General features: G+C 36.3%; 1 protein-coding gene across 1 annotated transcript; it reads left to right on the forward strand.

Annotated features, from left to right (window-relative positions):
• The first annotated feature begins 68 nt into the window (after positions 1-68).
• Positions 69-21,139, forward strand: LOC140172748 (uncharacterized). Its single transcript, XM_072195879.1, has 9 exons — positions 69-438; positions 1,063-1,122; positions 4,336-4,404; positions 5,467-5,538; positions 9,246-9,317; positions 9,953-10,024; positions 15,287-15,370; positions 18,616-18,681; positions 21,055-21,139. Exons 1-9 carry the CDS (start codon positions 170-172, stop codon positions 21,137-21,139), a joined length of 849 nt encoding a protein of 282 aa, XP_072051980.1. The 5' UTR covers positions 69-169.
• Positions 21,140-22,822: the final 1,683 nt, after the last annotated feature.

The following is a 22,822-nucleotide window of genomic DNA, read 5'->3' on the forward strand; positions in this document are numbered from 1 at the left end:
TCATTATCCTGTAGCTATTCATCTTTGACCTCTGGTGAAATATTTTAAGATCAGGACAATATCCGGAGAACTATTACAGCTAATAAAGCTTTTGTTTTAGCATTTACATGGATAATAATCAATAACAGGCTATGGTGTAGGCCTATATAATACATTGTAATATTGCGTGATGGCATGGCCAACTACAAATATGTATCCGCGCGTGAATATCAAGATTACTGTCCCATGTTTAATGGCAATACTCTTGATTTTCACGGGCGTAGCTCAACAGGAACTATCATCAGATACGCATGCTGAAAGCAACAATAACACAATGTGTGATGTATGCAACTGTAGCTCAATTTCTACTGAGCCTCCAAGAGTGTATGTCAATTGTTCTGATCGACAACCACATCTACAGAAGCTGCCGACAGGTTTCCCGCCCAATATTGTGGAACTGTAAGTAATTTCTCTTTTTTATTTACGGATACTCCAAAAATAAAATAAGGATTTCTACGGGGACTCGGTAAACTCGGTTGACTATAAAATACTAGCCATGAGCACAGGTAATGTGACCTGTAAATTATTTTTCTTGTGTTGAGTATCGAATTTCAAGTATCAAGTGTCAAATCTTATTTTCGAGTATGGTATTTCGAGTCAGATTATCGATATTGAATATCAATATGCCTTAACAGTTGGTTTACAACTGAGCAAGAAAATACAAAGGATCTTTAGACAGCATGCTATGTTATTGAGTTCCATTGTTTTAAGAATCATTATTGAAATCCTGACAAAGTAACTGTTCATAATACTACATTGTTATTGTCAGCATGCTTGTGCATTGTCCTAACAAAAATTATGCCCAAAATGGTACAAAACGGATTTCATATAAACCAGTATATCATCGAATTGGATTAAACAAAAATTATTAGAATAAGCTGAATACCTTTACACCGTGGTATTAGTTACAAGCGTCAAACTACACATTTTCAGCATGGGGGGTAAGGGACAATCTTTACTGATGTGCCCATAACTTTTAATTAGGTACTTCATACAGCTGCACTATTTTGTTGTTATTTTCAGGGACTTTTCTCAAAATAACATTGAACCCAAGTTTGAGCTACCGGCATTGCTTATTTACTTGTAAGTACACTGGGTCGATACAAGTGTTTTATTTAGGTTTTTGGGTTTGGTTTTTGTAATTTGAAATACCACTGAATGACCTTGGCAGCTTACGTATGGTCAACCCTTTTATGTATTTTGTAACATTTGAATCATGTCAATATTCATCCTTCTTGACGTGGACTCAGGGAGGACACTGTAGAAAACTCTGTCAGGTTTCGCTTACTTGTACATACCACCGATGACCAAAAAATCGATCAAATCTATTTTACGACCATGCTTGAATTGACAACCACGAGACACGTAATTACACTTTATGTAATAACACTCCCTCATTTCAAATATATAGTTTTGGTTTCTCTATTGTTCAGAAACCAAAAATCAAGGGATTAAAATGTGGAGATGAACTGGTATGCAATCATAACACTATTGTGCTGGGAGGACACAAGAGGGTATATATAATCAAAAGTATAATGGCCTATAACCATACGTATATAATAGCCTATTGTGCTCACATTTTCATTATCGATATCTATCAAAGACTTTTGCCGTAGATGGCACACTTCCATGACACCATAAAATTACACCCGAGTTCCGAGATTCGTTTGATAAGTTATGCAAGACATCGTTGGATATATACGAGACCTAGACATGTAGAAATCATGTGCATTATTGAGGGGTGGGGGGGGGGGGGTTGTTTATTTGTATATACGATGCATGATGATGTAGATGATTGGATTATGAATTAGATTATTCCCCGGAAAGCACAACCCATACCTCTTACCTATGTTCCCTCCGCCACCTATATATAACCTCCTCCTCCCCCTCCCCACACTCGATATCGACTCTTCCCTATTATTCCACTCCACTCTTGAGCCCCCCTCCTTCCCTTCCCACTTCCAATGCTCTCTCCCCTCTGTTTCTCTTTCTCACTTACCCTTACCCCATCCCCCTCACACACACATACCCTCTTTCCCTGGCGATCTCTTCTATCTCTCTCTCTCTCTCTATTCTCCAATAAATAAATTGAATAAAAGTTAGTTTAAACCAGCTTTCTATGATATTGATCTTCCGTCATGCGACATGCACATAAATAGAGTTGTGTATAATAGTGTTGATATCAATGAAGTCATAATCTGTCAAGTGGCTATTGTAATGTCTGTGGAAATATTTCGATGGTGTATATATTTTCACAGTGAAATCAGCTTTAGCTAATTCGTAGTCTCAAGTCAATGCTTTCAAACTAAATCAATGCTTTCAAATGTAGACTGCTTTGTTCGACTTCTCTGCTCGTGAATATTGCACTGCGAAATTTAAACATTTCTTTTGTATACTTAGAGTAGGTAACTTCAAATCAAATAATTTTACGATCCACACCACTTATAAGAAACTGAAACCAAAACCGAAACTGACTGACACAAATGTTCGGTTTTAAACAAAAGGTAGAAACAATGAGTTCGATATCTTATGATTCAAGTGGTTAGGCAGGACAATAGGAAACCACGTGACCAAAACCAAAACCAAAACTAAAACTATATATTTGAAATGAGGCACTTTATCGGCTTAAGTTCCATACAGGTCGATTACTTGTACTGCTGGTCAGGCACAAACAAAATTAAATTTCCACACTTAACATTGACAGCACACAGCGTCATCATCCCTATATCTTCGTGTCAAAAATTTGCCGTGATAGTACGGCGAATCCTCTCGTTTTTCAATAGCTACGCATGGCGATTTTGCTCGAGATAGGCCGAGCGACTCAGGCTAAGCATACCATTTACACCATACGACTATCATATGAGATACCAACAAGTTTCTATTCTACACATTATTACGATTTGCGCATGCTCTAGTACCCCATATGATGTTGCTATTACAAGAATTTTTTTCAGGTAAAACCCAGGTTTTGTTTCCAATACACTAACTTGAAATGTAATACACTAATTAGCGGCCATGGCTGTTTGCTGTGGATATATTTTACTGCATTTTATGATATATTTAATTTTGAGAATTACAGTTATATAAAGGAACACGTTTAGCCCATTCACCTAAGATCCAGGTGCTTGCATAGAATATTCAATCACACGTCTATAACACAATGCATATGTAAACTTTCTTTATCTGTGTCAATAATAGAATATTGATTTCAATAGAATTGAATACATTTTGAGTTTGTACTTTACCACTGAGCGATCTAGCGATCGATTTCTAGCCAATCAGATAGAACTCCTTTTCTTGTGTTCGGTGAAATACCAATCGCCCGTCGCTCACCAACGGAGTATGGAGCTGTAGGGAAAAAATATTTATAATAGGGTGTTGACACTGTGCAGCAGACAACGACCCGACACATACTTTTTTCTGACCACTTGAGAATATGATGAGTGGGTCGTTATATGCATTTATGAACACAAAGGAAATTATGGTTGTATCATCGACCCGTATTTATAATCATGCAGCTTTGCTAAAGGCTCTGATACATATCAGCAAACTGGTATACTGGTCGCTTGTTATAATCGAAGGCTCTAGCAAAGGTGAACATACCTTCAGCGAAGGCAGCAAAGCTTAGCTGAGCTCACCAAACCATTTTGACTGTACTCCCTTACTAATCTAGTTAGGCATTTGTTTCACTCCAAACAATAGTCTAGAGTTCTTTTTTTTTCGCGGAAGAAAACTGTCACATGACATGCATAACTTTTAAATAATCCCGGAATTAATATGTTTATCTGTTTTATGCTGAAAAAAAAAGCATCCATGAAAATTTCCTGGTTGGTATAACAAAGGAAATTTTCCAAAAACTGGCCACACACAATTTTAATCGATATGCTTACTTCCAAAAACAATAGTCCCTGCATGGTAGTGACATAATGATTGACAACTGTATAAGTCACGTTATGTTCTATCAGTGGCTTTATGAATGGCATTTTTCTTTTGTCGAGTTACAACTTGTAAATCAAAGACTTTAACTTCATCTGTACAAATTGCAAATATGAAGCAACGCTGATAATGTTTTACAAGCATTTTTGTTAACCCTAATGATGCAACTGAATGTATTCACTGCCACGCATGGTTTAGAGCTGGCTCGTTGTTATAAAACACAGTGACATAATTGACAAAATTTTGCGGTGTGAATCTTTCATGGACTCATTTACAATACTTTAATACCAGAGTAAGAAAAAACATAGAAATTTACTCGCCCTACGTACTCCCGGTTCTGCTTTTGTTGTTGTTTCGTAGATACGGCCAATCCAATCACCTAACAGATATCTTTGGTATGTTCAACGAATCCGTTCATGTAAGAGTAATGTGAGTAGGTATTTTTGTGTCTTTGCTTATTTGTTTATTTGTTTGTTTTCTTGAGCAGTCCGGTCCGACTGCCTGGCCAGGAAACGCTGCTCGAGCAGGCAGCATGTTTCCTGCGCAGGCAAGATAGTCTTTTAAAGACTATTCCTAATTTTGTTCACTTAATAACTGATCAGGGGAAATTTTAATTTGTACCCTTCAATACTTGAGTTATATCTAATTTGAAAACTACCTGGAGAAAAATATCTTAAATAACAATATCTTGTGATAAGGCGACGAAAAAAAGAAACCCTGTTCTACGGGCGGACGGACCTTTCAAGTAGGGTCGGTCGGTCGGCTTTTTTTTTTAATGACCCAAAAAAATCACCAAAATCTGTTAATAATTTGCAATTTGAGAAAATTAAAAAAAAAATTGTGTTCCTGAAATTTCCGAAATTTGGGTCGGCATTCATTTGTACAGGAAATTTTTTTCCCAATTTGTTCAAATTCTGGGTCGGTCGGGCCCGTAGAACAGGGTTTTCTTTTTTCGTCGCCTAAGAGGCCGTAGATGAAAATCAACAAATATGGATATCTGTGATGTGGGACAGCAGCAGCTAGAGACAATCGGGCGTCCAGGCACAGGGGTGACATTTTGTATCTTGGGCAAAATATACAAATGAGAAGATCTGACTTCTTCGGGGATTAAAGCAGCACAGATCTCCTTATGCCGATTGCACAAATAAGAAAGAAATCTTCAAAATCTTCAAAAATTATTTTACATCGTGAATCGAACTTGATTGCCAAACTTGACATTCTCATTCCTTTTGGAATAAATGCTGATGAATGGCGTGCTTTTGTGTATCCGCCCATCACTGTTATTTTTTTGTCTTGCACAACTGGTTATACGCAGCCCGTCATTTATTATCATTTGTTGGGTCACACTTTTTGTGCAAAACATACCAAATTTCAGACACACTTTTTAAATGTTGCTACTATTTGCGTTCCATCCCCGAAAAAATCTTGGTGCCACTACCGATGGCAGTCAACCAATGCAATGTCTACGTGATAATAAAAATATACTTTCAGATACCTTCGGAACAACTTCATCAGAGCAATACCATCTGGAACATTTGCCGCGTGTCACCATTTAAAAAATTTGTAAGTAATCCAAATGCTTTATTTATAATTTATTTTCTGCTCAAAGTTGCAATTGAACTTCAATCAACAGCAAATATTATTACATCAGTAAAATTCATTTTAAGATATGTCATTAGGATACTATTTTGTATAATATTGCCCTTATGGTGGGTGGGTTTACCTTCCTGCCACAGGGAACACAACTTGTCCTCATAACCTATCAGGCAGACATCATTATGAAGCTAGCGATATAGCAGGTCACACTATTGGAAATATGTGATGCGATCAAGCAAAATCAATCGGAACTCAGAAATATTGATTTTGAGATATGGCCAAACAAAGGAACTATTTCCTTTTGTTTACTTTTGTTTTGGAAACTCTTTAATTGCTCATATCTTTGGAACTGGTTGTTCAATTTTGATGGGGTTTTCTGCAAAATCCAGCTTTGTAAATGTTTTTTACTATCCTATAAAAAACTGAAAATGTAATATTTACGAGTTCCGACTGATTTTGCTTGATCGCATCACATATGTTGATGAACTTATTCGCAGGAAACCATTCTCTTATGTAACTAGAAATTGAGGTGCTGACTTCCTGAACACTCAGAACGGTGGTCACCAGATTCTTTTGTTATGCATAGTCGCGCTAACATGTTGAAATCAGCACAATTCAGAGATACACCTTTTTGATATGAAATTAATTTTCTCGGTCAAATATAAAACAATGATTTTTTCCTTCAGAAATGTCAGTTAAAAGCATAATGCTTGGATATACATTTCCTGGTGTTAAAATTAGGCATAAAATTGTGTCCTTTAGTGTAAGATTTTTGATTTTTATAGGCCTTAACTTCGCCCGCGAGCTTTTTTTTAATTAATTTTTTAGCGTTTTGAACAATTAATATAGTTTGATATTTCCCACCCTCGTAAGGCACATGTGGGTCTATATATTATAGTTTTATCATATTATGGAAATTATGATAATCGTAATTTCCGTTAAATTTCACCCTTTTCCATTTCAGACTTCTGAAATGTTCAACTCAGTACTTAATACTTGTATTTCGAAAGCAACCAGCAGAAATAATCGATATTTCTATTGTGGCTTGAGGAATCATTATACATGGGTATATATTTACGCGTTGATTTTGAAAAAAATTTCAATCGGCAGTTGGAAATGGTGAAATCAAAATGTAAATTCTGACAAATTTATGATATACGACGTATAGCCCACAATGATGTGCGTTAGATGATTGCCATACGCCATACATAAATTCGCCCCATTTCCCTAAAATGAAATTTTCAAAAATGAAAGCTAGTTTCCATGCCGCATTCTTGCCGCTATCATGGCTATCAAACTATATAATATCAGTATAGTATCAATGTGCTAGACAGACCAGTCATACACCCGATTCATGAGTAGCCATCTTGAATTTAAAGTTACATACACAACTCCAACATATCGGGTATAGATTTAACAATATTATTACAAGTAAAGACAGAAAGCTTACCATTTTGGGGGATTTTACCTGCTCAAGGTTGTTATGGGTTTTTTTTTATATAATTGATTCCTGTTAATACAAAAAACAGCCATGCAGAAAAGAATGAACGCGTACTTATAATAGAATATCAATCCACATGCACAAGACCATGAACCAATGAAAGTTAGCGTAGCTCGTGAGTCATGAGGGGGGGCGTGTGGGAATCGGGACGTTTTTCGGCAATATTATTTGTCCTATGGGATTTCCTAAATTGTAAAATTGATTGGGGGAATGACTTCCCCCGTCTCACATGACGCTACGCCAAAATGTGTCGATTTTAAATTATCCTTGATATCGCTGGTGAAATAAATCAATGCTGCTACTACCCTGATTACGCAATAATGTACAACAATAACTACAACAAAAATAACAAAAACAACCAATATTTTGTAATTCGAATTTGGGAAAAATATTCATGTACATTCCTCTCCGAAACTGATGCTACTTGATAACCTGAGCGTTCCAGACCACGTCGTATACGTGAGCCCCCCCCCCCCCCACGTTAGGGTTAGAGTTCATTATTGATCGGAGATTATATACGTATTCATTGGTAATATACTAGTAATAGTCACACCACTCTTCGCCATACATACATTCTCCCAGCCACATTTCCCTAACATAATATGAAATTTAAAAAAAAAAAAAAAGGAAATTTAATTAGGCAGAGGCGGGGCTCGAACCCACGCTGCACTGCGCCGCTATCACGTATACCATATGACCAGCGCCTTAGACCGCTCGACTACCACGAAGGACTTGATAGTGTCATCGTGAAAATTTAAACATATAATATTAATAAATCGCAACTTCATTACTACGTCATATTTTGGAATTTTATCTGATTAAAACATTAATGTGTACATGTATTATAATAAAGCTACCATTATTTATATTGTTGAATTCTCAAGCGCCTAGAGACAATTTATACGAGGGTCCTATGAATAGGCCTACATGCACAATACATAAAATCGATTTTGATATCGGCCACGTGCTCTGCTGTGCATGTGGTTTCCCGCAGTGGCGGAAGTTGTATTACGAAGTGCATCCTAAATCCACATTAGACCCCTAATTTTATTTACGAAATCAAAAAATTAGATTATCATAACAACAAAACGGTAATCTTTTGTCGGGTCTAATGTGAAAATTACATAAAAAAATTACAGTTTTTACAGAATTAATTTTCACTTAATTCCACACAAAAAATGGCGTATATAAGATTGAAATAAATTCTCTACCTTCTATACTAGATCAATTGTGACGCAAGTTGTAATCAAAAATTGTTGTGATAGATGTACAGTTAATATTCATATATTCCATTACATATCTGATGGTACAGTTTTTACACAGAAAATATTTATTTGAAAAACCTGCCACTCGGCTTTTTCCGGAAAGGTCACAGGGTCGCCGTGACCTGTGCAATAATTACAATTAAAATTTTTCTTATTCTAACAGCAAGCGTTTCTAAAATACAGTATGGCGAAATGTAATAAAGTAATAGTATATCGTGTGTATGGCTTTATTCCGTAATCACTAAAACAGACGCCTCATGTTGTTGGTTCGAACCCCAGTCGATCCTTGGTAGAATTTTAAATCTATTTTTATATTTCGTTTCTTTTTGTTAAAAGGGCATTTCGTGATCCACAGCCTCATCCCCCCACTTTTCTCAAAAAAAGTTGACATTTTTATATCACTGGAAACCTCTGGCTACATAATGTTTATGTACAAGATATTTCTTGCAGATTAATTCGTTTAGCAAAGATATCGTGAAATTTGAATTTCGTTCTGGTGCGCCAGAACGAAATTACAACGCATTGTCTATGTAATATACATAATCATGCATAACTCGCGAACGCAAAATCGGAATCAACTGAAAATTTGGGTTTTTTTCGTGGATATCTAATGAAAAATGACATAAATAGAGGATGCTAGGATCACGAAATACTTCTTTAAGTAAGAGGAAATAATAATGGCATTATAATACTAATACTCATAATACTAATGACCATTATGTATGCGGTGCAAATGTTAACTACGGACAAATTTATTGCCTCCGGTCACAATAAGGAATCGGGGACATCCCTTTTTAATCAAAACATGCCTATTTTGATAGGAACTTCGAATACCCCCCCCTTTACCCATTTTGCGTTCCACACACCCTCAATGGAATGTCTGCGTCATAATGAAAATCTCTTTTCAGAGACCTTCAGAGCAACTGCATCACATCCATACCATCTGGAACATTTGCCGCGTGCTACCAATTAAGAACTTTGTAAGTAAACACATGATTTTTTAGACATGCTAAATTTTAAATTTGCTATTTATTAGATCAATGTTACAATTTGTACAACTTAAATCTTTACATAAAACATGATAGGTAATGCCTTATTACCCTCGAGTGTACGAAACAAACAACACAATTATTGAAGTGTCCCGTATGCGAACGTTTCTGGGAGTGAGAAGTTAGAAGTGATGTAGTTTTAGGATTAACTACTATATCAATATGTTCAAACAGTTTTTTAATAATACTACAAGCCGGTTGCACTCATCACGTGTGTAAGTCTGCATTGTTTGAACCTATTGCTAAGGTAGTTAATCCTAAAACATCATCACTTCTACGGCGATTAGGAAAATACTAAAGATTTGGTCCGACAAGTTTTAGAAAAGAAAAATGTTATGAATCGGCGGGGCAGCCCCCATCGCTTCCGACCATCATCTTCTATTTCTGTAATAATCAGACTTTGTCATTGCATTGGTTAATCCACTTCTGTCCATGTTAATATTATTTCGTTGTCAAAAAAAAAACGCCATTCATTGACAATGGTCATTTGATTTAATTTTATTATTATTAGTAGTAGTATTACTATTATTAATGTTACTATATATTATTTTTGCTTGTTCTTATAGGATTCTTTCATTTAATCATATACAAGAGCTTAATCCGGAATCATTCCTCGGATTAAACAAGTTGACCGAACTGTAAGTATCTCTATGGGAACTTCTATTATAGTTATTATAATGTTTGTTTGCTTGTTTTGATCAAAATGTTGAGAAGAAATCAACTTACAAATCGATAGTGGCAGGACCAGTCACAGCTTCCCCAACAGTGTTGCAAATACAGGATGAGTCAAAAAATTGCAATGGGCAAAGAATCGATATTTACGGGAGAACCAAGTTGTACCTTACCATTGTTATATGTCACACTTAAGGGGGAATAACACCCTGATTTTCATCAGTACCCCTCTTCTTTTTTTTCTTGCAAATTTATAAAGTACATATATATGTTCATCACCTCATGTCATGAACTTACAAAATATATCTACATACAAACTGTTTTTAAACCATTTTAGTAAGCCATTTTAGCCCTATATATTTTTTGTTTACTGTAACCTAGTAACTGAGATGTGTGTTTCATAACAAACCATTATTTATTCTATTGAACATGTCCAAGTAGAATACATGAATAGAATACATTAAATCCTTTGTTATACTATCTATAGAAATGTACTCACTGATTATAACACTGAATAAATTAAATAAGCCTAATCTCTTCCACATAGACAATTTATTAAATACTACACCATGTATGTATCTTGTATAATGTGTTGTTAGGAAAAGAGATTAAAAAAGGCTATAAGGTCATCAAAGGTCAGGTTATAGGTCAATTGGTTCAGGTCAAATTCAGGCATCCATTTTGAATACATGAGATAGTCTGTGATATCATACATGTCATAATGAGGCATCAATTTTGATATTTTGTCTGTTACTGGATATATAATGGAAATTTGTGAGGTGGATATACTAAAATACCTTGGGATGTAAATGGTGAGTACTATTTAGATTGCCTAGTTGAGATGGATTGGGCAAATAAATATAACTTTGTTACCAAAAATCACAAAAATGAAGCTTACGGAAAACTACCTAATATGGTGGTATAGATGACAAAAATACATTCTTTTTGAACATTGCTGTAGTGTGGTTGTGGTAACCTGTTACCTATGGCTTAATTAAGTTTCAGTGAAATAGTGTCGCAAGTTCAAAATACAAAATATAGCTCAACATTGAAAATAGAAGCATTTTAACCGGTTCGTTTTTGATAGTTGTGGAGCACGAAGTTCATGAAGTCATAAAAGAAATCAGGGACCACTTATTCCCATTTTACATATCAACATTATTTCCCTAATGTGTTAGCAACACATATCCAAAATTTTAACGAAATCCGTTGATAGTAAGCTTTCCAAAATGAAGTGAATTTAAAACATCAGTGATGTACCACTTTTTGGCTTATACCATTAGAAGTATGTACGCGTCATTGATACTGATGCCACCAATTGAACGAGAAGATTTGCCCCTTCATTTTGCATACCACTTTGTTCAATTTCTTTTTCTCATTTCTTCACAAAAGGCAAAAAAATGCAAAAACAATGCAATGGGTGTAGTACCCCCTTAAGGCGACGAAAAAAAATACCCTGTTCTACGGGCCCGACCGACCCAGAATTTGAACAAACTGGGAAAAAAATCCTGTACAAATGAATGCCGACCCACATTTCGGAAATTTCAGGAACACATTTTTTTTTTTTGGATTTTCTCAAATTGCAAATTATTTACAGATTTTGGTGATTTTTTGGGTAATTTAAAAAAAAAAAAAAAAAAAAAAGCCGACCGATCGACCCTACTTGAAAGGTCCTTCCGCCCGTGCTTTTTTTCGTCGCCTAATGGTCACCTTTTGTGAAAAAATGAAGTGAATCACAACTACCGTTTAATATTTATGAGTTCTTTTACTGCGATACCCAATTTAATTATTTGTCCACGAGGCACCATGTATTTTGAATGAGAGCACATAATGCACAATTAAGACACCAGATCTAAAACTGATTTTCAACTTAAATGAAGGTTGATTTTGCGTTCTATCCATTCCTTTTTTCGGTTGATTTTTGCGTTCTTTCAATTTCTTTTTTCGGTTCAAACAAACTTTCTAACATTACTTAAATCCTTTATACCTCACCCGACTCCAACTCCAGTTTTTCTATTCCTAATATGTAACCGTACACCACGAATGAGCCGTAAAGTCGGCCCTGTTTAATTTTGTTTTATTTTGTGTTTAGAAAGCTTTGTATTTAAAAAATGGTATATCATTTGACTTCAAACGATATCCAGAAGCGGGGTTATGGTTTGTTGAACTTTGCTCCTTCAACAAAATGGTATATTTTTCGGTTCTACATGTGTATCTTTTCCCACATTGCTGGTAATAAATATCAAACAGTCATAATTGGCGGTCATTTCAAATCATCCCCAAGTCAACGCGGTTCAGGAATGTCCTCACATTGTTAATTGTTGGTTATACATACCTAGACAAAATACAATGCTTTATAACCCACCAATTGAACAGGATTTAGCCAAAGCAAACAAAGACTAGAGCTATTTAAGAATTTATAGACATAGGTAGAAGCTTATTGTCCTCTTCGACAATAGGATTATTGATTGGTTTAAAAGGTGTTTGACTAGAGCTATCAAATGAGATACATGTAGCACTAACTTGAGGTACATATGAATACGACCTTCATGCACATTTTACACTGTAACTCAGAATACAATTTCGGACATTTACGGCTCATTTGTAGTGTACAGTCACATATGTCCAACTTACTGGATATTTTGTATTTCAATCCACCTCAATGTGCACGCATTTACTTTCGACATTTGAAAATCCGCCCACATATTTGTATGTTTCTTTTATAGAAAATAAACATCTTTAAAGGAAAGGTAAATATAAAAATAACAACAAATAATGTTTCTTCTACTTAAACAAGACCAGGAGCAATAACACTTCGGGTGCTCCATTCTACTTCAGTGCCAATGAAGTCTTGTGGACAAACATTAAAATTGGGTATCGCTGAAAAATGTGTCATAAATACAGAACGGTAAATGCTAATTCCTTCATTTTCCACACAAGGTCACTAATGGATATATTATTTTAGGCTATGGGCTTATCCTCGAAACCCTCCCGGGGGGAGTATTTTTGAAGGCAGGTATTTTTGGAAACCTTATCCATTGAGGTTTTGAAATCTGATTGCCTGCACATTGGCCAGCGGTGGGTGAGCCGCTGAGGGCGCTTTTTTTTCGAAATGGCCGCCAAAATCAAAAAAAATTACCATAACTTGGTCATTGAAGCTCTTTAGCAGTATAATAATGTCTACACTTATGTTCTCATGGTCTGGGATTCCAACAGTATCACTTACAATGGCAAAAGGACCTAAATTTCCAAGATGGCTGCCAAAATCTCAAAAAGCCGACACTGGAAATTGCTTATTTCTTGATCCATGGTCCCCCGATGCTCTTGCTACGCCCCTGCTAGAGGCCAATAAATTGGTCCTATATAGCACAGTGCCTTCTGTATTCTGATATCATGCTTCATAGCCAGCAGCATGGGTTGTGCAAACACATGCTAGGCCATTCCGTTCTGTAACTTAACGGGACTTTGCTAGCGTTGCGAAAGTCTTTAGGACTGTGGATGCTTAGTGTAGAGTCAACCAGACACTGTGAGACAAATGCGCTGTACGCATCCTTCCCATCTTCATCAGCATGTCGAAGATCGTTGGTGCTGGGGTGCCGGATGACAGGCAGAAGAGCACTCTTTCTCTTGAACATCGAATGGGTTGATGAAGTTGTTTATTGCTTCCACAACCTTGCACGTGTCCTCTTTACTTTGGTTGACTCGGGCAGTAGCGTAGCGACGGGGGCGGGTGGGGGCACGTGCCGATTCAGCATCGATTCTGCGCCCCTCCAAGCGATGAAAGTCAAAATTCTCGCGCACTCTGCGCACATTTCAGCACGAAATCATTTGAAAGAACAATTTAAGACCTATATTCAACTTCATTATAACCAAAATTAATTAGTGGTAGGCCATATTTGTGCAAATTTTCGCGAGTTCCGCGTGCAATTGTTTCAAGAATGGGGGTGTCATTATGTTTCCTTAACCCTGGGCGCCACAAGCCCTAGCTACGCAATTGGACTCAGGATGTTTTTAATTCCTTGGGTCTTGTGTATCCATATAAGCCATCTCAAATGTGCTTCCTTGTAGCTAGATCTGATGCGTCTTGTCACACACCATCTGTAATATGCATAATAGTTGCGGCTAAATCCGATAATTCCACCTTGGGTTTTTGGCATGACGATTGATGGTTTGCTCTATCGTTAGATCCACGGCGTTACTGCGTGATGGTACATCAGATCTGCTCACGCTAAAACCATTGCTCCTCAACAGATCATCTTAATATTTCAGACCCCAAATATTCGTGAATGTAAGTGATTTTGGCGGCCATTTTGAAAAATGAAGATTTCAAAACCTCAATCCTTGATCCCGACAACACGGACATATGCATCAGAGACATGCTCCTTAGAACTTCAACGATGGATATATAGGCAAAATTTATTTTAAATGGCAGCCATTTTGAAATTCAGTGGCAGCCATCTTGGAACTTTGTGTCCTGGGCTGTTCTTAGTGATTTTATTGGACTCCTTGACCCTGCAAACATGGGTATAGACATCATTTACTATGCTTGCAGGAGCTTCAATGACTGAGATATAGGTAATTTTCATTTTCAATGTCCGCCATTTTGGCAACAATCTTGGAAATTTAGATCCTCTTTTGTTGTAGATGATACTAGTTGTAGATTTGAAAAAACTCCCTCACCGCCTCACCCACCGCATGCCAACGTACAGGAAAGCGGATTTCAAAACCTCCATGCATTAGGGTCACAAAAATCCCTGCCTCCAAACATCCCCTGGGGGAGGGGTGTTGTTAGCACAGCCCACAGTATATTTATACGGTATTGGTTTTAAAACCTAAAAAGTTCAACTTGGTTCTAAAATAAAAATCTATTGCACTTTTTTTACTCACCCTGTAGCTTGAATGATACATCTCAGAGTGCATTAATGATACTCAAATTCGTTCTTAAATAACGCAAGCCTTAACCACACTGAGATCGGGACTGAAATGTACTTCTAGATAATCCAACAACAGATACGCCTATATAAAAAAATTTGTTTTGCTTCCTTTCTCTCACAATAGAAATTGTAATACTAAACCCCACCTGTGAAGTTTGATGGTATGAATGCCAAAACTGTTACCAACATCTCATTTTTATGGAAAAATGTGAACATCAGACCACACTATTTTAATAATAAGCCAATAAGTCGCGCGTTTTCGTACTTTTCTCTCGTATGATTTTCTAACAACAGTGAATTGAAAGGCGTGCAGATGACTACACTAAAGGCAAATCTATTTCGTGAATTAACCAGATTGAACAATGTCTTCGAAACACTGTAAGTTATCGATTTTATTATTATTAATATTATTATTAGTGATATCATTCAGTAGTAGTATTAGCGTTATCATTATTTCAACATACTCTCTCACTAAACTGCAGATATTGTGAATTTCTTACGCAACGTCTTAAAATGAATAATATAATACATTTTAAGACTTGCGTAATAAATATGAGCCCAAGTCTAGTCTCTTGCGCAGGTATCCATAGCGACGTGGAGTTGGAGGATAATGTCACGTATCGAGAATGGCTTAAACGGGCCAGAGTTGCTACTCGCGAGATGAGGACCCAAAAATACGAAAAGTACGTCAACGAAGGTATGGCTGAAGACCTGGCCGGGGAAAAGGCTAATATGAAGACTGTATGGGCCGTTAAACGAGATTTTTTTGACAGCTACGGGACATTTTTGGCACATAACGTCCATTTGAAATATGACGAAACTCATCAGGATATCGTGATCGACCTAGAAGAGAAGACAGATAAAGGCATGGACGTAGGCAAAGCGGTGAAAATAACGTTGGCTAAACATCGATCTCAATTCACCGGGCTTTTCCAACAGGACGAAGAGGATGACGAGATGGAAAGCGATGATTAAAGCGCGTTAATCGACCGCTCTTTTCTGGAAGTTGCTAATAAAAGTTTTAAAAGAAGATAGAATCTTACGTTTGTTTATTTCATTTTCATGCTCATTGACTCCTTTCCATGCTCATTTCACTGCTCATTTGCTCATTTCCATGCTCATTTGCTCATTACCCTGCTCATTTGCTCATTTCGATGCTCATTTGCTCATTTCATTGCTCATTCACTCATTTCGCTGCTCATTTGCTCATTTCACTGCTCATTCACTCATTTCACTGCTCATTCACTCATTTCACCGTCCCTAAATATTAACGTCCCTAAATATTAACATCCCTTATTTACATTCGCTCATTCATATTCATCTGTGGCAATTAGCCACGTCCTCATGATTTTTTTCCCAAATTGTTTTGAATTTTTTTTTTTTGTGAAATTTTTTTTTTTTTTTTTTTTTTTTTTGGGGGTAAAATTTTTTTGATTTTTTTTTTTTTTGATTTTTTTTTTTGAAATTTTATTTTTGAAATTTTTTTTGAATTTTTTTTGAAAATTTTTTTGAAATTTTTTTGAAATATTTTTTTGACAATTTTTTTGGAAAATTTTTTTTGGAAAATTTTTTTGAAATTTTTTTGAAATTTTTTTTGAAATGTTTTTTTGAAATTTTTTTGGGGGAATTTTTTTGTGGAAATTTTTTTCTCGATTCAAAATGGCGGCATTTCCGGTTGACCTTTTCAAAATGGCGGTATTTCCGGTTGACCTTTTCAAAATGGCGGTATTTCCGGTTGACCTTTCAAAATGGCGGCACTTCCGGTTGACCTTTGACACCCGTTGACCTTTGACCTCGTGAATCGTGTGACCTTGAAATGGTCCCTAAAGGCGTATTTACTACTATCACGCTTAAACTTTTACTTAGCCCCCAATTGAGGGCAGAACCTGAAGAATGAGGGACATTAAGGGTTAATTTTTTTTAATGAGGAATCGACTACATAGGTTACGCCTTGCTTTCTTGCCCTGCGGCCCTTATATTATTGGAACTTGCCCTGCGGGCCATTATATTATTGCATGTCCTGACTATGGGAGTTTATGTTTTTGTTGATACTGGGCCCAGCCCGCCAGAGCTTAAAAACATCAAGGCTGGCAACTCCCATAGTGAGGACTTTGAAATATTGGAGTTTCAATATATACTGTAGTAATGGCCCCACGGGGCAAGAAAGCAAGTCGTAACCTTAACTATCACTGATGTCTTTTTTGGTTTAAATTTACGTAACCTTACAAAAAAACAAAAACTTGCGTAACCTTAAGTTATCGGCAATATTTTTTGTAACCTTACTTATCAAGTTACATGTTTTTATATTCTATGGTATCAAATATAGCTTCAAAACGTTTTATATACGGAAAAACTTAATAACAATAGATAGCGCTATCACTGCACTAAAATGATTGATATGATAATTTTAAGCTAAGTTGTAGAATGATTCATAATATATAGAAAAAAAAACATAACGCCAAATATTCGATTAATCGTAAAAATGACGATATCCGGCAATAGTTAGTTTTTAGTAGGCCTAGGCTACGTCTACATTTTTTTTACTTGTGCCCATCTGCTAGCGTTTGTAATGGTTGATTAAATAAAAAAATTATGTTTGAAAAATCTTGGGATTGCCGTAACTGACTTTTATAGTGCGTAAAAGGCATTGAAAATTATTAAAAATTAAAATTATGAAAAGTAATATTCATAATAAGTATCTACATTCCAACCGGAAAAGCTTTTTAAACAGATACCTATTCCCTGTATCGATTAGAAACACACTATGTTAAATGGAAACATCTGTAAGTGCGTGAACGTACATTGGCTATGAACTTGGTGCATCACAACAAATCGTCAGTCACAACACATACGCGTAGGGTGATTTTGGTCATTTTTATGAAATTTGGCCCAACGGTTTTGAATATCAAGTTCTTTAGATACACCAAGTAAGAAAGCTCAGCTATACTTGATTAATTAATAACTTGAATTAATTGACCTATGTTAACAATTCCGTAAGAATCTAATATCTTCCGTTTCACAAACTGACGTACGATCAACATGCGCTACTATGTGAAACGGCGTAGGCACAGAATCAGCATCATCCGTCAATAATGTGGCGTATGCTTCAGAAACGAGCCAAAAACCCAAAATCGTCCGTGTCACATAATGACGGATGATGTGGCGTAAGGTTGGAAAAGACACTGAAAGTCCGATATGTTCCGTTTCACATAATGGCGTAAGGTTTAGAGCTAGATATATCCTATAAAAGTTATTCCTTTTTAACTTTTTTGTTACAATTTACTAGTTTAAGCCTGTAACTTCAATGTATTAATCGGTCCACTGAGAGATAATATTGGAGGAGTACTGATTATGTTATTAGTAGCATATCCTTAAAACGCTTTTTTCTCGGAAAAGTATTTTGCATTTGTCCTGCATGTACGCCACTACGTGTTGCGACCGACGAAATATTTAAATTGGTGTCACGCCTATTATTATGATACAATATCCCCCCAAAAAATATTATTCATCCTAACCCTTATCTGTTAACTTTTATGTTTATTTTTAAGTAAATAAATTATTTTGGGGGATAAGTCCCACCTTAAGTGGTTGACGCCTTAGACACTTCATTTGTTACTATATAGATTCATATCTTTCGAAGAACTAGAGCATGCTGAACCGGGAGCATTGAACTTTTCATTGTTAACTCTGTAAGTATTGCAGTGTGAATCAAGTATTATTTATCTTACTGACACCTTTTTAATATCAGATATGTAAAGAGACACGGCAACAGGACTCAACAAATACTTTTTATGCACTCATGTGCAATCATTATTATAAAGACTGACGTGCACCATTTGGATGTACGTTACGTCGCTACCACTATGCCGGTCGTATCTATTCCCCACTGTGGCTGAAGTTTTCAGAAGACGATTGAAGGTGAGAAATGAGTCGCCAGAACGGAAGATATATGAAATATTGTTCCAGAGAGACGGTGCAGCAAAGAGGAAGGTTCTCTCACCGTAGAACTCGGTGAATTGGCAATATTGTGAAGAAAGAAGTGATTTTGAAGCAGACTCTTGGGCATATTGCATATTTAGATCAGAAACATACTGAAGAGCCAGTTCATGTTGAGGTTTGAACGTAAGAAGGAGCGATGCGTTGATTGACAGGTAGCCATATTGAAGTGACTGCAGAACTCGGGTTATGTGATGACTGCGAGGAATGCGAGCAACAAGTCGGGCAGCGGTGTTTTGTATGCGTTGGAGCTTTGAGATGAGAGAGTTAAACGTCTAATCTGGATGAAACGAAGGCGTGAACAAGTCTTGCCGCGTCATCGTCGCTGAGATACTGCCTTATGTTACCGATTTTGCGAATGGCGGCTGAATCCTACCTACAGATAGCGTCAATGTGATATTTCACGTACAGCCTGGAATCAATCACTGCACCAAGATTTCGCACACAATTAGAATGATTAACTAGAGATTCACCGACAGTCAGAAAAGGTGATGAACAAGCATCTTAGATAACAACATAATTGCGAACTAGCTCATTTCTAATTGAGATGTTATGCACGACAATGCATTCGCGAGTGAATCAGTACAGTTTTAAATAGGACGATTGAATGCTCACTAATAGTAGAATAAGTAACATAATCATAGACTAGCAGTCATGAGATTGGTCGTCATAGACATCGGACTAATGTTCTTATGTAGTCCAGGGTAGCTCAGGGTAATCAAAGTCGTTCTCATCTCATTATTGGGCTATTCCATATGAACTCCTTACACCCCCTATATGAAAGACATGACCTTCTTCTACACAGTTTTACGAGTAGTTAATACCTCAAGGCCAAAACACCTTTTTCCCAAATTCACTTCAGAATGCACAACAATGCACACTGTTTGTTTAAGATAACAATACCTAAGTCTTTAATCAAAAGCAAAGTATGATTTAAGAATTAAATACATACGCAATCAAGACAATCAAATACACTATGTTTTAGTAATTTTACTTAGCCAGCAGCCTTCTTCTTGTTGATGATTGTAAAGTTATATTTCTCAACATTGTATTTCTCAATGTTCTTGATCTATTTCCTGATTCACTTGTCCTGTGAAGATAACTGTTCAGCGAAGTCCACTGAAGACTTTTATATCCTTTGCATAAAATCCTCGCACATGACTATCTCCAAAATGGTGCTGTTTTCACCTTTCACACAATTTCTAATAGAAAACAGGCCTACATTGTAGTTGTCCCCCTGCTTCCACTTACATTGACAGATGTGTTGTTTTATAAACTAGACTTCTGCAAGTCGACTGAAGAATACATTCTTTTTTGGAAGAGGTACACACTTTGACGTATTCTAGATCTTCTCCGATATTACTGGCTAGTAGTACATTAACTAAATAAAATATTTCTGGTTTGCAATTTCCTTTCTTTGCAGGAAATGGACTGTACGCACATTAGCTAGCCCACAAAAACACTGAACTGTCAAGAATTGTGTAAACATTTTTTTATATACCAACTATGGAAAATCCCATTATATTAATAGCCAATTGCTATTTTCACAGCATATAATGTAATCTGGTAAATTCTCAAGAATAATTATAACTTTAACATTTCACATTACATCACTTCCTGAGGGGATTCCAATATGACGTCATATTCACTTTACAATTTAAGGGATTTTCCCTATGGTGCAATAGAGTGAACATTCTAGAGAACAGAAGATTCCCAAAAAATCCAACACTCAATTTGTTTTTAATCAACTTGATGCATGAGAGGGGAACATTATTACACAATAAATCTAAATTGTAAACAAAAATAAATAATCAAATTAAATTACTCAGGGCACATCACAACAGGGATTGCGAACTTCAAATGAGGTTTACATGAATGAGTTTACACCCCCTGTGTTGGAGAATAAGGTCTTCCATAAGGGGTGTATGGATTTCAACTGGAATATCCCATGTATTATTATTCGTTTTACTGTAGTAAGTTTGATCAATTTCACATATACATTGAGGAAACCCACTGTTGCATAAGAATCACCATACTTTATATCGAAAATGCTTTCAAACTTTCAGAAGATTCGAAACTGGAAAGCTTCGTTTCTTTCCTGGTGGATTATTTACACCATCAAATGGCGAAACTCATTTTGGGGAGTGGTAAGTAGGAATCACGCGTCGAACATTAATTAATCTTCGCTTTGCTCTTTTTAATTTGCCTAGAGTGCACTAAAATGTTTAAACCAACCAAAAACTTTTGCATGTATTTTTAACATGTTTAATAATGTTGAAACGATACTACTCTATCCGGGGTAGGGCATACTCTCAAGTAGTGGCATACCGATAGCAAGGGTTGTCAAAGGGAGGGACCTATTACAACCCCCACCACGTGGGTTGCTGGCTGCCGTGATATTGTGGATTTAAAAAATGTCACTGTTGTCCAGTTCTATCAAATTCCCACACCCTTGAAAGTAGCCTTGCACCCTTCCCAGCTAACACACTACGTATTCACGACGTTCGCTTACGTTGGACTTATGATGTCATTTACGTTATAAACACGTAAATCTGTGAACTCGTATTCGTGTAGTGACAACGTTATTTTGGACGTTGATTTTTGGACGTTGATATAGCATCATTATGACGTTGTAATGACGTTGTTTCGACGTTGATTCAATGTTTGACCAGACCTGGTGACAACGTTTGAATAATACATTCAGAAAACGTTACACAAATACGTATCTGAAAAATAGTTTAGATGTTGACACCATGGAATGTAAATTCTTCCATTCCAAGGAGATTGTTGTCCAGCCAAAATGTCTCCATCGCGTCGTCTGACGATCGCCTTTAGGCGTGAAACTCAAAGTAACCATGGTAACGACTTCTTTAGAATTTTTATACGCTCTCCCTTTTTGGGATTGAGCATCATTGTTGCCGGATGTTAATATAATGTCATAATCACGTTGTCTCGACGTATAAAGCACGTAGTTAAAACGTGGTTTAAAAGTCATGAACTGACTCAGATACAACGTCATCTACGGACGTCGTTAGTACGCAAATTTATGATGTTGTTTCGACGTATAAAGCACGTTATTACAACGCCGTATAAATGTCATGGTCTGACCCCGATACAACGTATCTATGGATGTCGTAATTACGTTAATGTGTGAACTCGTATTCGTGTTGTGATTTTCGGACGTTGATATAACGTCATAGTGACGTTGTTTCGACGTTCACAACTTGACGTCGAAACAACGTCATAATGATGTTACATTAACGTTTGGGAATAACGTTGTCACTACACGAATACGAGTTCACAGATTTACGTACTTACAACGTCCATATATTACGTTTGTACGACTTTATATGACTTTTAGACAACGTTGTAACAACGAAAAATTGTTAGCTGGGTTACGACACGGGTGTCAAATCCGATACTTTATATAAGGGTAATTTTCAGATACGACATCTCAAAACATTTCCATTTATTTCCTGAATATTATTAATTTGAATAAAAGACTCCAATTTTAATTTGTTTAGTCTCTACCAAATATTATGAAATATTATTAGTAACCACTTTCAGGAAGATTCTAGTAATGTTAAGCCAAACTAACTACATGAACGAGGTAAAATGAAAGAAAACTCACTTACTATCTTCGCCGCATAAAAGTGGTTCTATGGTTAAAGTCGTAATTTTTAAAGGCTAAACTTGCTCTGTTGTCGTAAAAACGCAATGAATTTGGCTTATTCCCCAGGATCGACCTTTTCTTCGAAATTCGAATCCAGTTAAGTGTAAGTTGGGACATTGTGTAGACATTACAAGCAAATTATGCCCAAACTTTAGACTTTT

The sequence above is a fragment of the Amphiura filiformis genome, chromosome 16 (assembly GCF_039555335.1).
Source record: "Amphiura filiformis chromosome 16, Afil_fr2py, whole genome shotgun sequence".
NCBI lineage: Eukaryota > Metazoa > Echinodermata > Ophiuroidea > Amphilepidida > Amphiuridae > Amphiura > Amphiura filiformis.

Coding starts and splice junctions, on each gene's coding strand:
- LOC140172748 (XM_072195879.1), top strand. CDS start 170: ATGGCATGGCCAACTACAAATATGTATCCGCGCGTGAATATCAAGATT. Junction 1,123..4,335: donor CCGGCATTGCTTATTTACTT/GTAAGTACACTG, acceptor GTTGTTTCGTAG/ATACGGCCAATCCAATCACC. Junction 18,682..21,054: donor AACTTTTCATTGTTAACTCT/GTAAGTATTGCA, acceptor TCAAACTTTCAG/AAGATTCGAAACTGGAAAGC.